The 19,545-nt window shown below is 49.8% G+C and overlaps 1 protein-coding gene across 1 annotated transcript; it reads left to right on the top strand.

The window, feature by feature from the left end:
* Nucleotides 1-4,068: 4,068 nt before the first annotated feature.
* Nucleotides 4,069-12,595, top strand: SMIM3 (small integral membrane protein 3). The gene is made up of 2 exons (XM_030571765.1): nucleotides 4,069-4,383; nucleotides 10,374-12,595. Exon 2 carries the CDS (start codon nucleotides 10,385-10,387, stop codon nucleotides 10,568-10,570), a length of 186 nt encoding a protein of 61 aa, XP_030427625.1. The 5' UTR covers nucleotides 4,069-4,383; nucleotides 10,374-10,384; the 3' UTR covers nucleotides 10,571-12,595.
* Nucleotides 12,596-19,545: the final 6,950 nt, after the last annotated feature.

Genomic DNA, 19,545 nt, shown 5'->3' with positions numbered 1-19,545 from the left:
CTTTCACCATTGCTTAAAACCATGATGAGTATAAACTGGACCGTAAAGTGCCAGAGCTGTTATGGCCAAGCGACTGGCAGTAGCTCCCTGCTGTAACAGTGCCGAGAAGCAGAGCAGCTCTGCACTACAGAAGTGCCTGCAGGGCGAGAGTTTTCTGTTAACGTGTTGTGATGTCCACCGCCAGGAAATTCAGACTATCTGACTCAGCAGAGCAAGAACATCCTGTTTGTAAAACACTTTACTGTTATAAGTGATTTTGGATGAAAAGAACATATGCTCTGGATTTTGTGATGAACTCTGTCATTCAAACAGATTGGCTCTGAAGCTGGAACTCATGCCATTAAAGTGATGTGGTGGCAGTGAACAGTTAATAAACCAGACTTCCTTGGTACAACAGGCCTTGGTTTTCACTGCTTTTCTACCTCTAAAATGCAAAGTAACCACACAATGGATTATCTGTGAGAGTCCCTTGCATCTGTGACTTAATCCATCATGAATATGTTCCAGATGGATGCTAAGAGCAGGCCTCGCTAGTGATTAAAGTACGGGATTGGGAGTCAGGATATTTGGGTTCTAGTCTCAGCACTTGCCTTTGACTTGGTGAGTCTGTTAACCGCTCCAAGGATCAGTTTCCCCATCTGTAAAATTAGGAAAATAAGTTACCTCCCCGGGGCATTTTAACTTGTTAATCTTTGCTAAGCGCTTAAAGAGCTTCAAATGGAAGGTGCTGCAGAAGCACAGTGTATTAGTAAAACAACAAGTAGTCCAGTGGCACCTTAAGGCTTATGCCCAAATAAATCTGTTAGTCTTTAAGGTGCCACCGAACTCTTTGTTGTTTTTGTGGATACAGACGAACACGGCTACCGCCTGACGAGTGTATTATTAAAGTAGCTGATGTGTGCTGGGGATTTCCCTCCCACCGGGCTGGTTTTCACATGTGCTGCTTTGTAATCCTCCACTGGGAAGCGTTGCAGGACAGCGAGAGGCCCAGAAGCACTGTTAGTGGGAAGGTTTCCTGGGCTTGAGCCAGCTTCGCTAAAGGCAGAAAGTCTCCTGGTCTCCCCACATTCTCACCAAGATACATCTCTGCTACTCTAAGCATTCAGGCAGGTGCGTGTCGTGATTTCAGGTGGCTTCCTGTTACTCAGACACATTCTGAGGTTACAGTCCCTACCCCCCCTGTATTCTTGTCTACTGTGTTCTCAGTATTTCCCTCCCAAAATTCTTTCCTGGTTTGGTGTGAGAGGCTGTTTTCCATCCCAGTCCCTTTGAACTGACCCACTCGGTATTCTTCCTACACCCCATGGTAGCAATGAAATTCTCCAACTCCATTAACTCTTGGTTTGCTTCGTGCTGGTCATATGAGAGCTAATTGATGCCTCGGTGTAAGCAGGAGCAAATGACTTCAGTGGAGCTGCACCCACTTCTATTCGAGCTGGATGTGGTCCACGACGTTTCACTGACAAGCCAAGACCAAATGGGACTTTCTTGTGAAAAAGTGGCCTCATTTTGTCTCTGTCCTCCAGTTGTTTGTGGGTCATTTTAAGAACTGATGGAACATTAGGGTTGGCAGCATGATCACCAAATCATGCTCTGTGTACAGCATAGTTTCACACCGTCTAAAAGGGAATGGTAGCAAAACTTCCTAAGGCAGCGTGATCCAGTGGTTAGAGCACCAGCCTAGCACTTAGGAGACCCGGCCTCATCTCCCTGCTCCTTCTTCGACTTCCTGTTTTACCTTGGACAAGTCATTTGATTTCCGTGGAGGTTAGGAGCTTAAATAGCCTATCTGTGCCTCAGTTTCCCTGTAAAACAGGGATATTAGCGCTGCCCTGCTTCACAGGGGTGTTGTGAGGATACAGACTGTGAATTGCTCAGATACTAAGGTAATGGGCATCTAAGTACCCCACATAGATAGTCCCTTGTAGGTGTACCTCTTCCATGCTGCGGCATTCTCCCAGAGACATTAGAGCAGGAAAAGCCCTACTAACTGATTCAGTCCCCTCCCACTGCAGGCTTGTTCCCTGCAGTGCATTAGCCAGCATCCTAATTGCAAATGTTTCAAGGAGTGAAGCTTCCAGCCTTTCCCTCTGGGGACTAGCTCACAACATCTCACTGCAGGATGCTTATCAGGCTCACTTTTTCCTTTCATCCTATTAGCTCCTAGTTATTCTCGCAGGCACCACCCCAAACATCCCCTCTCACTCCACGGAGTTTACACCTTCCCCATGTTTGTAGACTGCTCTCAAGCCCTGCTTTGCTGAGCTATACGCAAGAGTGGCTGCAAAAAGTGGGGGTGCTCTTCTGGTTCGTTTTTGACTCTCTCTTTGAGTGATTGGAGGCAGCCAGGAATAGATGGACTTTTTCCCCTCCTTGGCCTTTCGTATCACCCAGGGTAGTGGAAAATTCCATCAGGATTCAGGAACAAAGCTGGCCTTCTTGTCACAATCAGTCAGGATCTTGAGCTGCGTGCCAAATCTTAACAAAATAAACGTGTCCCAGAACACTGGGGAATCCTGCGTGCTGACTCAGAACTGCCCGTTCCTGGGACTTGAGGGTCAGGCTTGCGTTTCGTATTGCCCCAGCTCCTGAAGACACGTGATTCCATGCAGGCCTCAGCTCTTGCGTAAAAAGAAGGGATGTTTCTAGTCCTTTTGGCTGTGGAGGAAGGCCTGGAAATAGGATTCCTGGGCACCAGAGAAGAGGAACCCAGCTTTATTACATGTTTTTTAAAATTTTGGTTTTGGGAGACGGGGCATACTTGGGGTTGGCAGAACGGTGGGCTGCAGACAGCCACGAGGATGAATGAATCCTTGACCCAAGAACATGTCTCTGTTTTCTCAGGGAACTCAGTGTGGTGTCACCCCCTTCCTCTCCTGCAGAATTTCAGTCTGTTTTCCCTCCCGAGGACTTCCCAGCTCCCCCAGGAACTCCTGCTTAGCCACAGCCCTCTCCACCAGGGACTTGGCTTGTTGCTGCCGTGGGTCCTAGCAGTTCAGTCAGGGTCCCCACATTTCCAGCAGCACCTGAGAATGAGCACAGAAGGGACCAGCTCTGGCGGTGCTCAGTGTGGATGCAATAGCTGGTTCCTCCTAGCGCCACTAGACTCCCCGCACCTGGCATTGGAGAAGCAGCGCGGGTGAGATGAGCCGACAGCCCTTGGCCCTCTCTGCTTTGGTCTCGGGCCTAGCAGCGAGCTCCCTGGTACACTTACTTTCTTTCATTTTAAATGTCCAAAGCAAAAGGCAAGGAAATGGTTTGGAGAACACAGGGTTCCTCCAGGTGCAAGTGGCTGGGAAATATAGTCCCCTGGTTAGTGCAGGATGTCTGGGACGGGAGCACAGGGTGGAAGGGGAGCAGCAGGATTTGCAGGGATGGGGTAGGAATGATGGAAGAGGTGCTGGGATTCGCAGGAAGGACTTGGGGCCAGCAGGATCCATGACTTTTAAACCTTTGGTTGGTTGCTCCTCCTGCCCCAGTGCCTGACAACCATTGCCTTCACGCTGAACCTGAGCACAGCAGCCGGAACCCTTAAACCGCTGACTCTCAGCCTTTCCAGACGACTGTCCCCCTTTCATGAGTCTGCTTTGTCTTGCGTACCCCCAAGTTTCACCTCCTTGCGTACAAACGCAGACATAAAAATACAAAAGTGTCACAGCACTTTGTTACTGAAAAATGGCTGCTTTTCTCGTTGTTACCGTATCATTACCAAATAAATCAACTGGAATATAAATACTGTACTGACATTCAGGTTCTAGAGCTGTGTAAACAAGTCATTGTATGAAATTTTAGCTTGTTCTGACGTCGCTAATGCATTTTCTGTAGCCTGCTGTAAAACCAGACAAATATCTAGATGAGTTGATGTACCCCCTGGAAGACCTCTGTGTACCCCCAGGAGTACATGCTTGAGAACCACTGCCTTAAACCGTGTGCGCGCATTTCTGGTGTGTACATGGCCAGTGGGCAGCACCGAGCCAGAGGGAGGCAAACAAAGTCTCCCTTATTAGTGAGTGAGGCAAAGGCCATTCAGCCAGACTGTACGTTCTCTCTTCCTGGAGAGGGTGTGGGCAGAGAGCTGCACATAACTGCACACAGCAGCTTTCTAAGCAGAGAGGGATTCATACAAGCACTGTGTGCTCCCCCCGCCCACACACACACACACACACACACACATACACACTAGGCTTCCAGGCAGACGGGCGGAGTCAAAACTCAGAAGGGCTGGACTGATCTTCCCCTCTTACACAGAATTACGAGCCAGCGTGTTGGTTCAGTGTGGTGGCTGGGAAAGTTGTCTGCTCGCTACCTTGGAAGATGGTCTGAGTCTCTCTCTTCTTCTTCCCAAGGAGTCCCCTAGTCGCCGAGCTCCCAGGACTCCAGCAGGTAAACTATTATCTCTTTCTTTCACTAGCTTTTAAGCACAGCAGCGTCTTGTTCTTAGAGATGATCTCCAGGTGCAAAATTTGGATTTGGCCCCTGAATTTCAAACACGCTCAAGCCAGGAGGGTCTGATTAATCTCCCAAGTAGTGTAGCTTGATAGAGTCTTATTTCCTGGGCTCAGTCCAGTCCCACCTTCTGAAAACACAACTCATGCCAGAAGGAGAAAGCGCGGGTGCATGTGCTGTTGCTGAGATCTTTAGCCACCAAGAGTGAGGGGCCATGTGACTTTTCTCATCTCTTCTGTGTGTCCATGTCTTCCCCGTCTATCATCACGTTTTGTTTTGCCTCATTCTGCGGGCACCGCATTTCCCCTTTCAGCTATCCCTCCCTCCCTCCCTCTCTGAGCTGAGTCACGGAAGAGACAGAGCTACAGGGTGAACAGGAGTTTTTGGTCCTTAGTTCCCCCATGTGCCTCCATGTCAGATAGTCCCCCGCATGCTTCAGGAAAAGTGACTAATTTATTCCTGAACCATCTTTGAAAGATGATTACAGATGAATGTTCAAAAGTTAAGAAAGTCGTTGCTCCTGTTTCAGCAGCAGCCTTAACCTGCCTGGGCTAGATCCTCATTCACTTTCACATGTCCATGGAGTAAGTGATTGATTGACAGCAGCATAAATGAAATCAGAATCTAGTCTATTGCCTTTGCTGTAGGTTTGTTTCCAGGCCAGGGTTGCTGGCACTGATGTGGCATTGGATGATGGCTGCTTTGGCACTGGGATCTCTCAGCCTTCTGCCATGAGAGCAGCTCTCCTCGCTGGCCCTGGCATAAGTGCTTTGGTGTTAGTGCTGGAGTGGGGAAGGCACATGACCACTCGGAAATTAGCTCCCTTCAGATAGAATTCTTTCTGACATTCGAGCAGCTAGCAGTAAAATTGGTTATGGACCCATTCCACAAAATGGGCAGCCCAGTAATCGCCACCTTATCCTTTGTGGAGTTAGAATAAGCCTAGCCTGCAGTGTTCCTCAGATGCTTCTCTAAATTGAAGGGGGTGGGGGGGAGGGAGTCATTAACAGAAGTTTAAGGTGAAAGAATTGAAAAGAAAAGTCTCTTTATCGTGTGTCATTAAGGAGCTCAGGGTTTGTTATACAGCCCAGCTGGGATACCAGGCTACCTCTGGGGGAGTGAGAGCAGAATATTGGCTAATGATGGGAGAGACGCCCTGGAGGTGGGGAATAGACCCTCTGACGTGGCTTCCTAGGGCTGAGATCCGGAGTGGGTGAGCAAAACCTCGCTAATCAGAACTGTGCTACAGAATGTAGGAAGCAAAACCTCGCTAATCAGAACTGTGCTACAGAACGTAGGAAACTGCCCTGAGCCCTCTCCCACTGCGGCTCTGCCCTCACCCCAAACAAAGGGGATGGGAGAGGAACGTCTGTTCCTAAGTGCAGCTTGCTTCCTCCCTGGTGATATTTAATATCTTATAAACTGGGGTGAGATTCTGTGCCCAGGAGAGTGAGGGTCTGGCAGCGCTGGCTGGAATCAGGCATTTTATGCAAGTGCCCCATTCCGGCAATGGACATTAACTCTAACTTGCCCCAGCCTCTATTTATTCCAAACCTTTCACCTCTTTCAGCTCTGCCTATGCATCTCAGTCCTAAGGTGCAACACTCCTTGTTACTCCAGTGCAGAGCACAGAGTCCTGAATTAGTTGTGCCACGTGTTGTTTCCAGGGGTGATGTTGATACCCATCCAGTGGGCACTAAACTAAGCCCACCAACCTTCGTTACTTTTTTTAACCTACTGCAGGCTAAGATTCGAAGCCAGATCGCCAAAGTTGACAGCACAGGGATGTACCCTGCTCAGTGCCACTTAACCCAACATTTTCAGAATTAAGCCAGGCCAAACTGGAGCCTAATTTGCATGCGCCATCACCACACGTGTGCACAGGATCACAGTAAATGCCTATAAATGACCATGTAGGTGTGTGTCCGTTTGCAGGCACATTACCACAGCTGCATGCCTGGTTGCAGGAACTGCACATGTTAGGTACTCCACTGAGTATGCATTTTTGCCACAAGCACCATTTTCAAAAATTGGTGGGTCCTCCTCTCCTCTGGGGTGTTTCCTTAGGCAAATCATAATATTACGTTATGGGCAGATAGGTATTGGGACAGTTCGAGCACAAATACAGTGCCACTGAATCTTGGTCTTGAGCGCCAAGCAGGGACAGTGGAGAAGGACTGGATGACCTAGCCTCATCCATCTTTAACCTCTGTGCTTCTAAGCCGAGTGCTGGTGGGATCTTCAGAGTCTTTGTAGCGCTAATGAGCACTCATGTCGCAGAGGGCGAATGTGCTGTACTGCAGCGATTCCCAGGCACGGTGGTTGCATAAACAGCCCGTGTTTCAAGAAATCCCTTCAAGGCTCTGCTGTGGGTGCAGCCTGTCCTTTGAATCTGCAAGAGCCTTGACCTAATGTCCCCAGCATTAGCTGAGATTACAGCTCTTATCTGCAGGGCCCTTAAGGCTTGACATCTTGGTTCATTAGTGTGACGACAGGCGCCTGCAGTAGTGGAAGTACTTGCTGAGCAGCACCAGAGATAAAGCTCCAGAGTGACACAGGGCGCCAGCCAGGGCTCCAGGAGAGGGCTTGTGCCAGCAGGTGCACATGCCATATTTATAGTGCTGGGAATGGAAATAACAGTCAGGATCCATTTAGAGCCTGGGCCAAAATAATTCCATCCTGCTCTCTCCCTGGGATTCGCTGAGGTGGCCAACATTTGCTAGCACATGCCCTGGAGAGGGAGATGGGCTTGTGCATTTCATCCACACACCTCAAACAGAACAAGTTTTCAGTACCGAGCCGGGATGGACTCTCCCCTAGGGGGAGGAGAATCAGAGCTGTGTCTCTGGGTCATTTGTGATGGACAAGGGGCATCACTGAGACCGCAAACGAGGACATATATTTTCTCCCAGACTGATACCTACATAGAATGCCCACCGCCATAGCCTCTAAGCGCCTCTTTGGGACTACGGACTTCCCCGGGACCACTCACATGAGTAAGGATTGCAGGATCAGCCCCTAAGAGTGTGCACCATTTGTCACCCCCGGGGTTACTAGCTCTACACCTTGACCAAGGTAACTTTCCACTGCTGCTCCCCTAGAAGCTTGTTCTTCTGGGGTTCTGTTTTTGATTCAGCCCCCACTGCATTTCTGGGGAGGCCGGGGCACAGAGCAGGTCGTCTTTGCTGAGCGCAGCCCCTACTATGCTGGAAGAGTAGCTTTTAACGTCAGATGAAACGTGCCAGCGAATTCTTGCCGTGAAACACGCCTGAACCTGCTGATGGCATAAGGAGGCCTCTCCCCTGCCACATGGAAGCGCATGGATCCGCATTACTTGCATGCCAATTTCAACCAGTCCTTCCTTCCAGCCACATCCTTTGTTAACAGGTGTGTGATGCAGGAGTGGGTGGAGCCTGGTCTGGGTCCTGGGCTCACCCAGGGAAATGTGTTTGCTCAGGACTTGGGAAAGACACGTCTCTCCCCTCCCTGGTCACTCATTACCTGCAGCTCTATGGGGAAGGATGGGTGTTCGGGGTGGGGGGACGGGACGGGACTGGGAGCAGAGCCAGTGACTCGGTCCCCTGGAGTGGGTGGGAAGTTGTTTTCTATGTCTGTGTGAGTTTTTAAGATTTTTTGGGGGGAAATCCCTTTCCCAAATTGGGAGGAGAAAGTCATTGTTTCAAAAAATGTTGATGAACAAAAAATATTTTAAAAAAAACAAAAAAAACAAAGAAAACCAGACCAGTCTAGCTGGCGTAACAGCCCTTACACCAACAAACCTCACCTACATCCCTCAGTTTTTAATTACAAACAGCTCTGCTCATTCCATCACACCTTGATTGTTCATAAGCAGATGGCTCAGAGAACCCCAGAGACAGGCCTTTGTCATGGTTGGTTCTGTTTAAACAAAGATTCACCAGGCTCTACTTTGAATGTCCTTCCCCCTCGACCCTCCCATTTAGAAAGGAAGTGCTGTCCAATGGTTAGGACTTTAACCTAGGACCGAGAAGCCCATGTTCAATTCCCTTCTCTGTGTGACCTTGGGTGAGTCATTTAGCTGCTCATTGCCTCAGTTTCCCATCAGTCAAAAGGGGAATGTAGCACTCTCCTACCTCACCGGGGTGTGTGAGGATAAATGCATTAAAAGAGTGTGAGGTGCTTACATGCAGTGATGATGAGGGCCAGATATGGACCTGAGAGAGAGATTGTCTCGCTGCTCCACTACGCTCTGGGAACAAGATAACACCCCGGCCCTGGGCTCAGCTCTAAGAAAGCTCTGCAGAAGGAAGGAGGAGGCAGAGGGAGGTTTGCTCTGCAGACTAGCACACCCTGGAGTTGACTGGAGAGACATGAGAGAGGAGCAGACAGTGCGGGGGTGCATAAAAGACCAGAAAGATAAAGCACAGCCCGTCAGTCCTACCTGATGGTGTCATCTGACGATTTTCTGGTAATTAAACTATTAACTCCATGACTCAGAAAGCCATGAGTATAGGAAGAGAGATGCCTCAAGGGCAGCCGAATTCAGTGGAAGATGCCACAGCATGAATCCTACAGCCCGGTGTTGTCAGAACCCAGCAGAGAAACTAGAAAAGTAGCTCCAGGATGCAGAGCATTGATTGGACATTCCATCCCTAATCCCCGGGGAAATCCCCAGTGCAAACAGACGTGACACTGGCAGCCAGGGCCTTGAGTTTAAATCTGCGATTTTCCAAAGTGCTTAGAGGAATTAGGTACCCAACTTCCATTGACTGTATGGTGGATTTAGGCACCTAACTCTCCTAGTCTCATTTGAAACTCCCAGACTAAAACAATATCTACACCGATATTGTGGTAATCAGATGCTGAATTTCTCCTGTGCAGGGTTGTTGTGTTCGTTTTGGTGCCGGGATATTAGAGAGACAAAATAGGTGAGGTAAAATCTTTTACTGGCCCAGCTTCTGTTGATGAAAGAGACACGCTTTCAAGCTACACAGAGATCTTCTCGCTAATTTCAAAGATTTCCACTCAGCAACGCATACATCACGGTATAACTGGCCAGAATGCCCAGGTTGCTGCTTTGTTCTCTCGAGTCATACAGTAATAATAGATAATTAACAATTAGTATTTTTACAGCGGCTTTTATCCAAGCCTTGCATGCGCTGGGCTTCCTGACAGCAGCTTTGCAAGGGCCACTTAACAGAGGGTAAATGGAATTACATACATTTATTATATATGTATATACAGAGTTGGTAAGATACTTAGTCAGTGCCACACAGCAAGTCAATGGAAGAGATGGAAATAGGGCTCCTGGCATCCAGCCCCCTTCTCTAAGCATCAAACCAAGCTTCTTTGTTTGAAATGTGCGTTCACAAGTTTACATTTCTGCCTTGCACAGAGTGCTTCAAAATACAGATGTCTGCAGAAGTAATACGCTATGCCAAGGACGAACCTTGATAAAAGTTTAAAACTTTAGCAGGGTTTCCAAATACATGAGACAGCAGCACCAGACAAGCTCCAGACATGCAGGGTCAGGTTTGCAAATCTCACTCGAAAGGCCATTCCGGCTGCTTGTGGCCCTGCTCTATTGCTGTCCATAATAAAAAGAGCAAAGTGGGGAGCGGAGAAGGCTGAGGCCTTAATGTGACCTGAGAAACCAGAAGAGGAAAGTTGTATTTTCAGCCTAGGTTGGGAAAGGCCGGGAGTGAGATGGAAAGAGACAGTTGGTGATTCTGTAGTGCCAGGGATAACTGAGAGGAGGGAGGGGGTTAGAGATGGGATGGGGAAGGTGAGGAGGGGGTAGGATGAGGGGAACTGTGGAAGAGAAGGGAGGGGGAAGACATGGGGTGAGTGGGGAAGAGGGGATGAGGGGGATGGGATATATAATTATAGGGTCTTTTCTGGAGTGCTCTGTGCCCTGCTTTATCCATAACTCTTTCTTTTTGTGGCAGAGAGAAGGAGGATGGAAGTCATGAGCAGCCCAAATCCCACCATGTCTGCCATTCCCAAGCACATCCTGGACATCTGGGTCATTGTGTTAATCATCCTGGCCACCATCCTGGTCATGACATCCATGGTGCTGTGCCCAGCCACGGCTGTCATCATCTACAGGGTGCGGACTCACCCCATACGCAACGGAGTTGTGTGAGAACAGAGCCCGGGGCCAGGTGGCCTCCCTCAGACCATGCTGGAGAAAAGACAGTGGGTGAAGCTTGCAGCTCCCTGAGCTGATTCCATGTGAGGCAACACTATGGAGGGGTGGGGACCAACGTGCCAGCCAGGACATCGCAGGATGCACAGGCTGATACTCCTGGGAACAAAACTCCGTGTGTTGCCCAAATGCACCCAAGGGAGCTGGGTTAGTCACCCACTCTAACTGGTGACAAAGCTTTTTCTGGAGTCTGGATGGGTGAGTCCCCTGCAATGGGTGCAGTGGCTCAGAATGCCCTTGTCTGGGCTTCACCTCATGCGCTCCAATCAAAATGGCTCCCTTGTATTTACCCGGCGAGCTGCTCAGAAACAATAGGGAAGCAGGCCAGGCGCCACAGAGGAAATGTTCAACTTCTGAGAGCAAAGCTGTCGAAATGGTTTCCAGATCCAGTCACTCTGGACGTTGAGCGACTCACGCTGTGCCGCTCTCCCTCTCTGCGAGGGCAGGGGCTGGTGACCTCTGGCGCCTCACAGCTGGGGTTTCCCATCTGCATGTCCCAAGCTCACCCAGGCACTGGAGAAGAACAAGGAAGGGAAGTGGGGTTCAGTGAAAGTAATTTATTTGGCATGGGGGGGAGGGGATCCACGTAAGGTGGCAAAAACGGGGGATGCATTTGGCTTCTGGGTTTGCAAGGCCTTGGGTCTGTATCAGCATCATTAGCACAGTGAAGGGGCCAATTGCAGCCGTGTCAGTCTTGCTGTGTTGCAGGCATATGGTACCAGAAATGTACTAGGTGTGGTTTCAGAGGAAGGCCCTTTGGCTAACAGGTCTTGGGAGTGACACAGCATCATCCCCAGGCAGCCAGTCACCCCTTTTCTGGGCTTGTCACCTTGTTTTGGTTTCTTAATATCTTTGTAATGAAAGGGCTCGATTGGCGCCCGCTGAGCGGGTCCAGCCGGGATCAGTCCCAGATTGCAATGTGTCTCCACCCTGCTCTAGAGAGGCTCTTAGTCCAGGGCTCAGGGCCTGTCCAGTCTAGGTGGTCCGTTCAACCCTTGACCTCTCCCCAGAGATTGCCAACAGGGAGGCCGTTACTTTTGTGCTGTGTGTGACAGGGACACCCGGCCACTGGGAGCTGGACTCATGGTACACAGACTCTCCCCAGCCGCCAGAGGGTAAATCTGTGCTGGATGTGAACCAGTGCTGAAGACACTCCCCACCTCCCATGTCCTTAACGAGTGCAACCCACATAGTTCTCCTGCAGCCTCTCTGCTCTTCCTCGCCCAAAGATGGGGAGGAAATGGTTAACGAAATAGGAGAATGCAAATTCCAAGCCAGTGCCCAGAGAGAAAGTGCAGTGAGGGGGGAAGAAGTGAGCCCCTCTTAGTACTCAGCAGCCAGTCTGGATTGGGTGCACCCTCTGGATATGGGTTATAGACTCAAAGCTAGAAGGCAGCACAGGGTTATTTTATCCTCACCTGTAATGGGCAGCTGAGACTGCTTGACCAGAACATTCCTAAACGGGGCCTAGGTATGTGAGTGCAAAGGGATGCATTAAGGCTAGCAGGGCAGTGCACTCCCCAGTCTCACTGGGAGAACCAGCTCACAATCCACTTAAAGCACCACGGCAGTGAGTTTGCAAGCCTTGTTCTTGAGGGTGATATTTCTGTGCAGTGGAAAAGCTCTGCGTAGTATGGTACAGTTGGCAGCCAGTGCCAGGAGAGGGAGGCCAAGGACTGGGAAAACTCAGGACAGGAGTACTTTGGTCCTACTATGTGTTGGACCGAGGCACGGAACAGCAGGGGACACTCCCAGGGGTTCATGAGCTGCTTCCGAAGACTGGAATAACGGGAGAAGGGGAAGGGACGGTTGTTGCAGCTTGGGACTATGTGTGGAAAGGCTGCCCAGAATCTGGCTGTACTGTACCTAGCTGCAGCTATTGCTCACCGGCTGTTGCTTTCCCAGACACTAAAACTCAAAACTTAAGCTGCCAGATTTGCACCTTTTGAGGTACAAGAAAAAGTTATGGGGGAAAAAAAGGAACAGGAGGGTACATAGGAAAAGCGTGACATAAATGTATTTATAGGATATGCGTGAGCAAAATCACCATCATGTAAGCTGTGCTATTGCACCAACCCATGGAATAAATGAACTTTATTCTACATGTGTGGATGTCATGATGTTCCATCCATGCTAAGGACATTATTGGGTCCATAAATCCTTCCTGCGCTGACCTCACAGGCAGCGTTGCCTGCACTCCCTGCCTGTCCTGAGCCATGGCCCTGGTTTTGTTGTTGTGTGAGATGGGGAACTCCTCAAGGCATGGACTATCTCTTCTTCTGTGCTCTGTAACAGACTGTGTATGTCATCAGCGCACCGCATTGCAGAGGTAGGTACAGCTACAAAAAGAGAGATGAATATGCTTAATAAAGTAAATAGCGTCAGATGGAAAACAAACAGGTAAGATAAAAGTGCACAGAACTCTTAACAAAAAACAGACCTACCCATGGCACGCAGAGTGCTTGCTGTGGTGCTGCAACATGAGATTTTATTTTCTCATGTTCAGGCTGATCTGTGTAACTCGCTCCTCTCCCTGGACATCTTGTGACCACCACAACCTCCCTGTGTGAAGCATAGCATGGCTCTTGGTGCAGGGCTTTGGTTTACATCTTGGGTTTGAAACCAGCTTTACGTGAGCAAACACGAGACGGGGCTAAGTCATAAGGCTGTGGCGTGGGAAGGTGGTGGAAGCTTGCAGGTTTCTGAGGCCACAGAGAGGCAGTGGGAAGCTGTTACCTTTACCTACATCCTGTTTCTGCCCTCAGAGGCACTAACGGGAGATAGAAAAATGCTGACAATACAGTGATGCAGCTTGGACAGGGACATTCCACTGCTGATGTTCGTTCGGCAGAATCGTCTCAGGCTGGGTAGCATTTTCCAGTGAAGCTTGAGGAGGTGCTGGGCCTGAAGGCACCTATGGACTGTGCGGTAGTACAGGCTGTGCAGCGTGCTCAGACCATGGGAATGACAGCATGAGGTACAGGGCGATGGAGAATCGGGTCCTAAGTCAGTGATAGAGGCAGGAACGGAACCCTGGAGTCCTGACCCCTGCCTGCTCTGCGCCATACACTGGAATATTCTCCTTTCCCTAGAGTGTTTCAAAGCATTTTAGTTTACAAAGTAATGAGTTAGGCCAGGCCTGCGCAGGGGACACAGCTGCCATTGCATGATAAGCAACAGCTCTCACATTGTTTAGCCAGGAGGCTGGGGTTATCCCTTGGGATCTTTAGCCTCCACCTGGACAGTGACCAGGAATGAGCAGAGAGGACCTTGGTTTAACATGTGTTTCCCACTGCTACTCAGTCCTGTGGACCTCTGGGTTCAGAACATCTGAGCTTTCCATTCCTGGTCATAACATGTCTGATCTCCATGCAGCTCAGGGCAATGAGAACTAGATGCACACCAGACACCACAGTTGTTGGGAAATGCCACCTAGGCTCTAACACGGTCTTGGGGCCATGGTCCCAGTGGATAGTGATCTGTGCCACAGGAGCAACGCAGCTGCTTAAATGAGAAGAGATCAGCGTCCTGCTTACCGTGAAGGAAACCTCGATACTATGGTAACATGGAGTATTAACTGAGTTACCATAGCAACAGTATGGCATCTCCACTAGAAACAAGTTAAATCCAAACCAATCCGTGGTCATTCTAGAGGACTTATTTGTGATGACATCATGACTGATGTAGAGAAAGTAGATAAGGAAGTGTTGTTTACTCCTCATAACACAAGCACTAGAGGTCACCAAATGAAATTAATAGGCAGAAGATTTAAAACAATAAAAGGAAGTATTTCTTCACACAACGCACAGTCAACCTGTGGAACTCCTTGCCAGAGGGTGTTGTGAAGGCCAAGACCATAACAGGGTTCAAAATAGAACTAGATAAGTTCATGGAGGATCAGTCCATCAATGGCTGTTAGCCAGGGTGGGCAGGAAAGGCGTCCCTAGCCTCTGTTTGCTAGAAGCTGGGAATGGGCGATGGGATGGATCACTTGATGATTATCTGTTCAGTTCATTCCCTCTGGGGCACCTGGCATTAGCCACTGTTGGAAGACAGGATACTGGGCTAGATGGACCTTTGGTCTGACCCGGTAGGGCTGTTCTTATGGTGGATAACGTTAGGCTCCCCGATTATTAGGCTTAGCCTGAGTGACACAGTTGTGTGGGGAGGGGGAAGAAGGCACTTTGCTCACTTGTTTTCCGCGGCTGGCCAGCAGGGTAAATGTATATGGCTAGAGCGGAGGATGGGCTGGGGCAGAGAGAGCGCAAGAACTGCCCAGGCAAAGATTTAAAAGTGATACAGCTGCAATGAAATTAAATGGAACTGTTCCCCTGGTCCCCAGTGTGCTGATCATCAGCACTGCCAGCGGATCCGGCTGTGCTCCCAATTCAGCGAGTCCCCGGCACGGTCACAGGATTCTCACTCATGGCACTGCCAGGCACATCTGGCACCACTCGCAGATCCTGCTCTCTTTCATTGCCGAGCACACCGGGCACTTACTCCTGTGCTCCTGAGCACTCCTGACACGCCATCAGGCATCATTTCCTGGGCACCCTGATGGCCCAACCAGTTCAGCCTAGCTTGTGTTTACACTGGCAAGACAGGGTTGTTCACAGGAGGTGGGAAGCTCACCAGTCAAAGGGTTAAAGAAATACAATTCTCAAAGTGGTTTTATTCGCCTTCTCGAGGTTACTGGTCATTGTAAGGCTCTGCACAGAAACCAACGGGGTCTGATGGCTAACCATGATGAGAACAAAGCTGGATTCGCCACCATGCAGGTGCATGTGTGTGCATATGCATGCGGACACATGTGCCCGCTCATGCAGCCCGCCTCCTCTCACTTTCACATTTGATGGCTCCCACAAGAGTTTAAACAAGCACGTGCAGAACGTGCATCTCTGCCTGGGGGCCTCGGTGCAGGTCATGTTCTGTAACCATCACTTTGTCAGGCCAGGAAAACAGGAACCAAATGTTGTAGCCGCTGCAGTTTAATGGCAAGACATTGAGGGTTGGATCCAAAGTCTGCTGACGTTAATGGACATCTTTCCAAAGAAGAGCTGTTGGGTGTGGGATCGGACAAGTACATCTGTGGTAGCTCACCACATTTTTATATATTCATATAAACGGGGAAGCCAAGCACTGCTCAGGCTCCAAATTATGAATGTGCAAATGGAACAAAGTCAAAACCAAGAGCTTCAGTTCTTGTCAAGGGATTTATTTGGACAACTGGTTATGATTAGTCCTAAGTTCATAGTAAACAATTATTCCCAAGAAAACATCAGCAGATTCAATTACTGAAAGCGCTAATAGAGTTTCTTTTTGAATGACCAGTTGGTGATGTATCGGGGCGCAGGAGCTCAGCTTGTGCAGAAGGAGAGGGATTGGCTTAGATCTCCCCTGAGGAACAAGAAAGCGCTGCTCAGGAAACGCGCCTGTCCCTGGAGAGCATGTGCCTCATTTTGCCAGAGTACACAGTGCCCAGGAAATACTTGTTTACTCCCAGCAAACACACAGCTCAGGAAATGCTTCCAGTCCCAGACCTCACACAGCCCAGGTTGTTAGAGAACAGGCTGCCCAAGAGACACCATGCTTCTCTCTAGGGAACAGGATGTCCATGGCCGCAGGGGACACTGTTCAGGAGATACAGGCATGTTCCCAGAGAACACACAGCCCATAGTGCCACCTGGCCTATGATGGGCTTCCAATCCAGCTCTGAAAGAGTGCCATGCTGGGGAAAGGCAGAGGGTGGGAGAGCCCTTCCCAGCACCCCCTGAGGACAACAGTTCTGAGAGCAGGAGAAATCTGTTTTCCTTCCCCCTGCGTTTAGTGCCAATCCTGCTGCAGCTGAGGCCTCCTCCATCCTCCCACTCGGAAGAGGCTCTGTTCCTTGCCTTCTTGACTTGCTCCACCATCTTTGATTCCTTTTGTGGCCTCTGGCCATGTGTTCCCAGCAGCCCTGGCCTCTGGCCCTGGGTAGTTACGGGGCCCCGTGCCTCCAGACTGTGCGGTGGGAGAATGAACACAGCATCCCTGCCTACTGCTACTCTGCTATGCTTCAGTACAGCATGCTACAGCTGTGTTTGCAGCTCTGCAGGGCGTGGCTGTTTACTCAGAGCTGGGCTCTTGGTTATCAAAACAAGCCTTTGCAGCCCAGGCTTGTACTTCATTTGTGGGAGGGTTGGATTTTCCAAGCTTTCTCTTAACCGCCGAAGCACTTTTCTACAGAAGGCAGGCGGGATTATTTGCAGGGCATTGCAGAGTAGTGCGTGGGTCAGAAGACTAGATGCCCAGGGGGCTGCTGGTCAGGACTGAGGTGCACTGGGCAGAGCGATGTGCCGAGCTCCGGGGGGCTGTGCTCCGGGGGGCTGTCGGTCAGGATTTGGGCGTGTGGGAAGTAGGGGAGGAGCAGCGAGCGTTGCTGATGGTTGTGTGTTAGAGGTGAGCTCTGTTTGGCTCTGGCTAGCTGGCTTTTCTCTGAGTCCTTTTCTCATTGTGAACCACATCCGTTTCCTGATGCCGAAGGCCTAGAAAAGGCACAGGAATGTATTCTCCTGGGGAAAAAAGAATAGGAAATTCCTCTCCTCTGCTGGGCCACTAACTCGTTTGCAGCCCTCCTCCGGCTCCCTTCAATTTATCTTCCTTTCATTATCCCTCTGCCTTGTTCCAGCAGGCCTGGCACATCATTCTGAAACCCACATCTGGGGTCAGTTAAGACTATCCTGTGGCTGCTAGCTAGGTCCAAAGCTTTCCCCTGTTTCCTCCTCACACACATATTCCCTCAGTCCCAACCCAGCCCTCCTCAGCCTCTCTCGAACTCTTCTCATTCCACTAGCTAAACTTTAGTGGCCCAATAAAGCCAATGGAAAAACTCCCACTTACCTCAGTGGGCTTTGGACCAGCTCCTGAATGATCATGGTCCCCAGGGCCAGGCACCTGAGCCAACCCGCAGGAGGGCTCAAACTTTCTTAGAAGAGCAGCCAACATAAGTGTAAGTCACTTAGTCCCAGAAAGAGGAGAAAACCACATGACCTAACTCTCTTTGTGACTGCTTCCACAAAGTGCGGGCCTCTGAATGGACTATAAGGTGGCTAGAAAGCTGGCTAGATCATCGGGCTCAATGGGTAGTGATCAATGGCTCGATGTCTAGTTGGCAGCCAGTATCAAACGGAGTGCCTCGAAGGTCAGTCCTGGGGCAGGTTTTGTTCAACAACTTCATTAATGATCTGGATGATGGGATGGACTGCACCCTCAGCAAGTTCGTGAATGACACTGAGCAGGGAGGGAGAGGTAGATATGCTGGAGGGTAGGGATAGGGTCCAGAGTGACCTAGACAAATTAGAGGACTGGGCTAAAAGAAATCTGATGAGGTTCAACAAGGACAAGTGCAGAGTCCTGCACTTAGGATGGAAGAATCCCATTCACTGTTACAGACTGGGGCCGACTGGCTTCTATGATTCTGTGATTCTCAGCAGCACTTCTCTAAGGACTTCGAAGCATTGGACAGGTGACGTTGCTGCCATGCCCGGCACATTGTTCGTTACGCAAAGGGTTAACATATGTAATTAAGGCAAACGTATGCTCAGTGTGGCATACAAGGAGCTCAGCAGTTTGCTGAGAATGGAACACGCAGGTGAGTTAGCTAAGGAGGGACTCAGTGATGGGAAAAAAGCCATGAAACCACAGAAGAACATAATTTTCCTTTCTCGTGGACTACATTTAAAGCAACCCTGGGCCTGATTTTCAAAGGAGCATCACCACTCCAGCTGAAGTAGCTGTGGATGGCCTATCCCTCTGACAGCAAGGCCTGTATAAATGAATTCCATGTATTTCTCAGTCTAAGACAAGTACAAATCTGGAGGACTGTTATTTAATGTAAAAATAATCTTCCTTTCCACCAAAATGTAGATGCTGCTCTTCTGGAACAAAGCCAGTTTCTTGCTGAGTAACTGACAGGGGTTTTATCCCTCTGTTTTTGCCAGAAACCATAACTGAATCCCCTAGTTATTTCCCTGCAACCCTAACAGCATTGTAGATAATACCCTAACACAGACCCAAGCACTGCATGGACATTTAAGATTCAGCTGGATGGGAATATGATAAATTAGGGTTTGTTTCTTGCAGGGCTTGAACTGTAGCACGGACAGGGCCACCGATGCAACACAGAGGTGCAGTTCTGCATATCACCCCATATCAGCTACTCCACCATAGCCATATGCATGCCCAGATCTCTGAGAGAGTAAGGGCCCGTATCAGTGGCGCGAGGGAGCCTTTTGCCTGCACAGACTATTGCTACAGTCTGTCAGCTCAGTGAGGCTGACGCACAGATATCTGCCAAGCATGCCATGCTGCCCCAATCGCCAGAAAATAACCCATAAAGACTCCCAGAAAGCAAGCCCTGCAGACCCCAATGAGGCTGCCACGCACTGAAACATCCCCATGATGTGTTGCTGTTGGAGGGAGACTGGCTAAGCACCTCTTCTGGGATCTACCCTCCCACCACCACACTATTTTCCCGTGCTATTCCATCAGAGGCCCCACATGCAGGTTTCCCTCCTTCTAACCATGGAGAGTAGGACGTAGCTTCCTCTGGGGCCTGTGAACAATGGCTAGACAGGGCCATTCAAGAGCAATAAGAGATTGCTCCTTTACCCCAAAGGGCATGTCCTCACTACAGTTAGCCCAGGTGTTACCCATAGCGTCCCTTCCTGGGCTTGATGGGGTTTGAACCATGAGCTAGCCAGCGTGGCTGAGTGCATGCGTGAGAATGCAGGCTAATCAACCCAGGTACTATTAGTTCTCCAGGCTTATCCACCCTGGCTGTACTTTCTTATCTAACCTTTCCCTTCTTCAGCATTTTCTGCCATTTGCAGTGTTGTTGTGGCTGTGTTGGTCCCAGACCATAGAGAGACAAG

The sequence above is a fragment of the Gopherus evgoodei genome, chromosome 8 (genome assembly GCF_007399415.2).
Source record: "Gopherus evgoodei ecotype Sinaloan lineage chromosome 8, rGopEvg1_v1.p, whole genome shotgun sequence".
Classification (NCBI taxonomy): domain Eukaryota; kingdom Metazoa; phylum Chordata; order Testudines; family Testudinidae; genus Gopherus; species Gopherus evgoodei.
The sequence above is the reverse complement of the archived record's forward strand: the minus strand, read 5'-3'. Positions and strand labels throughout refer to the sequence as shown.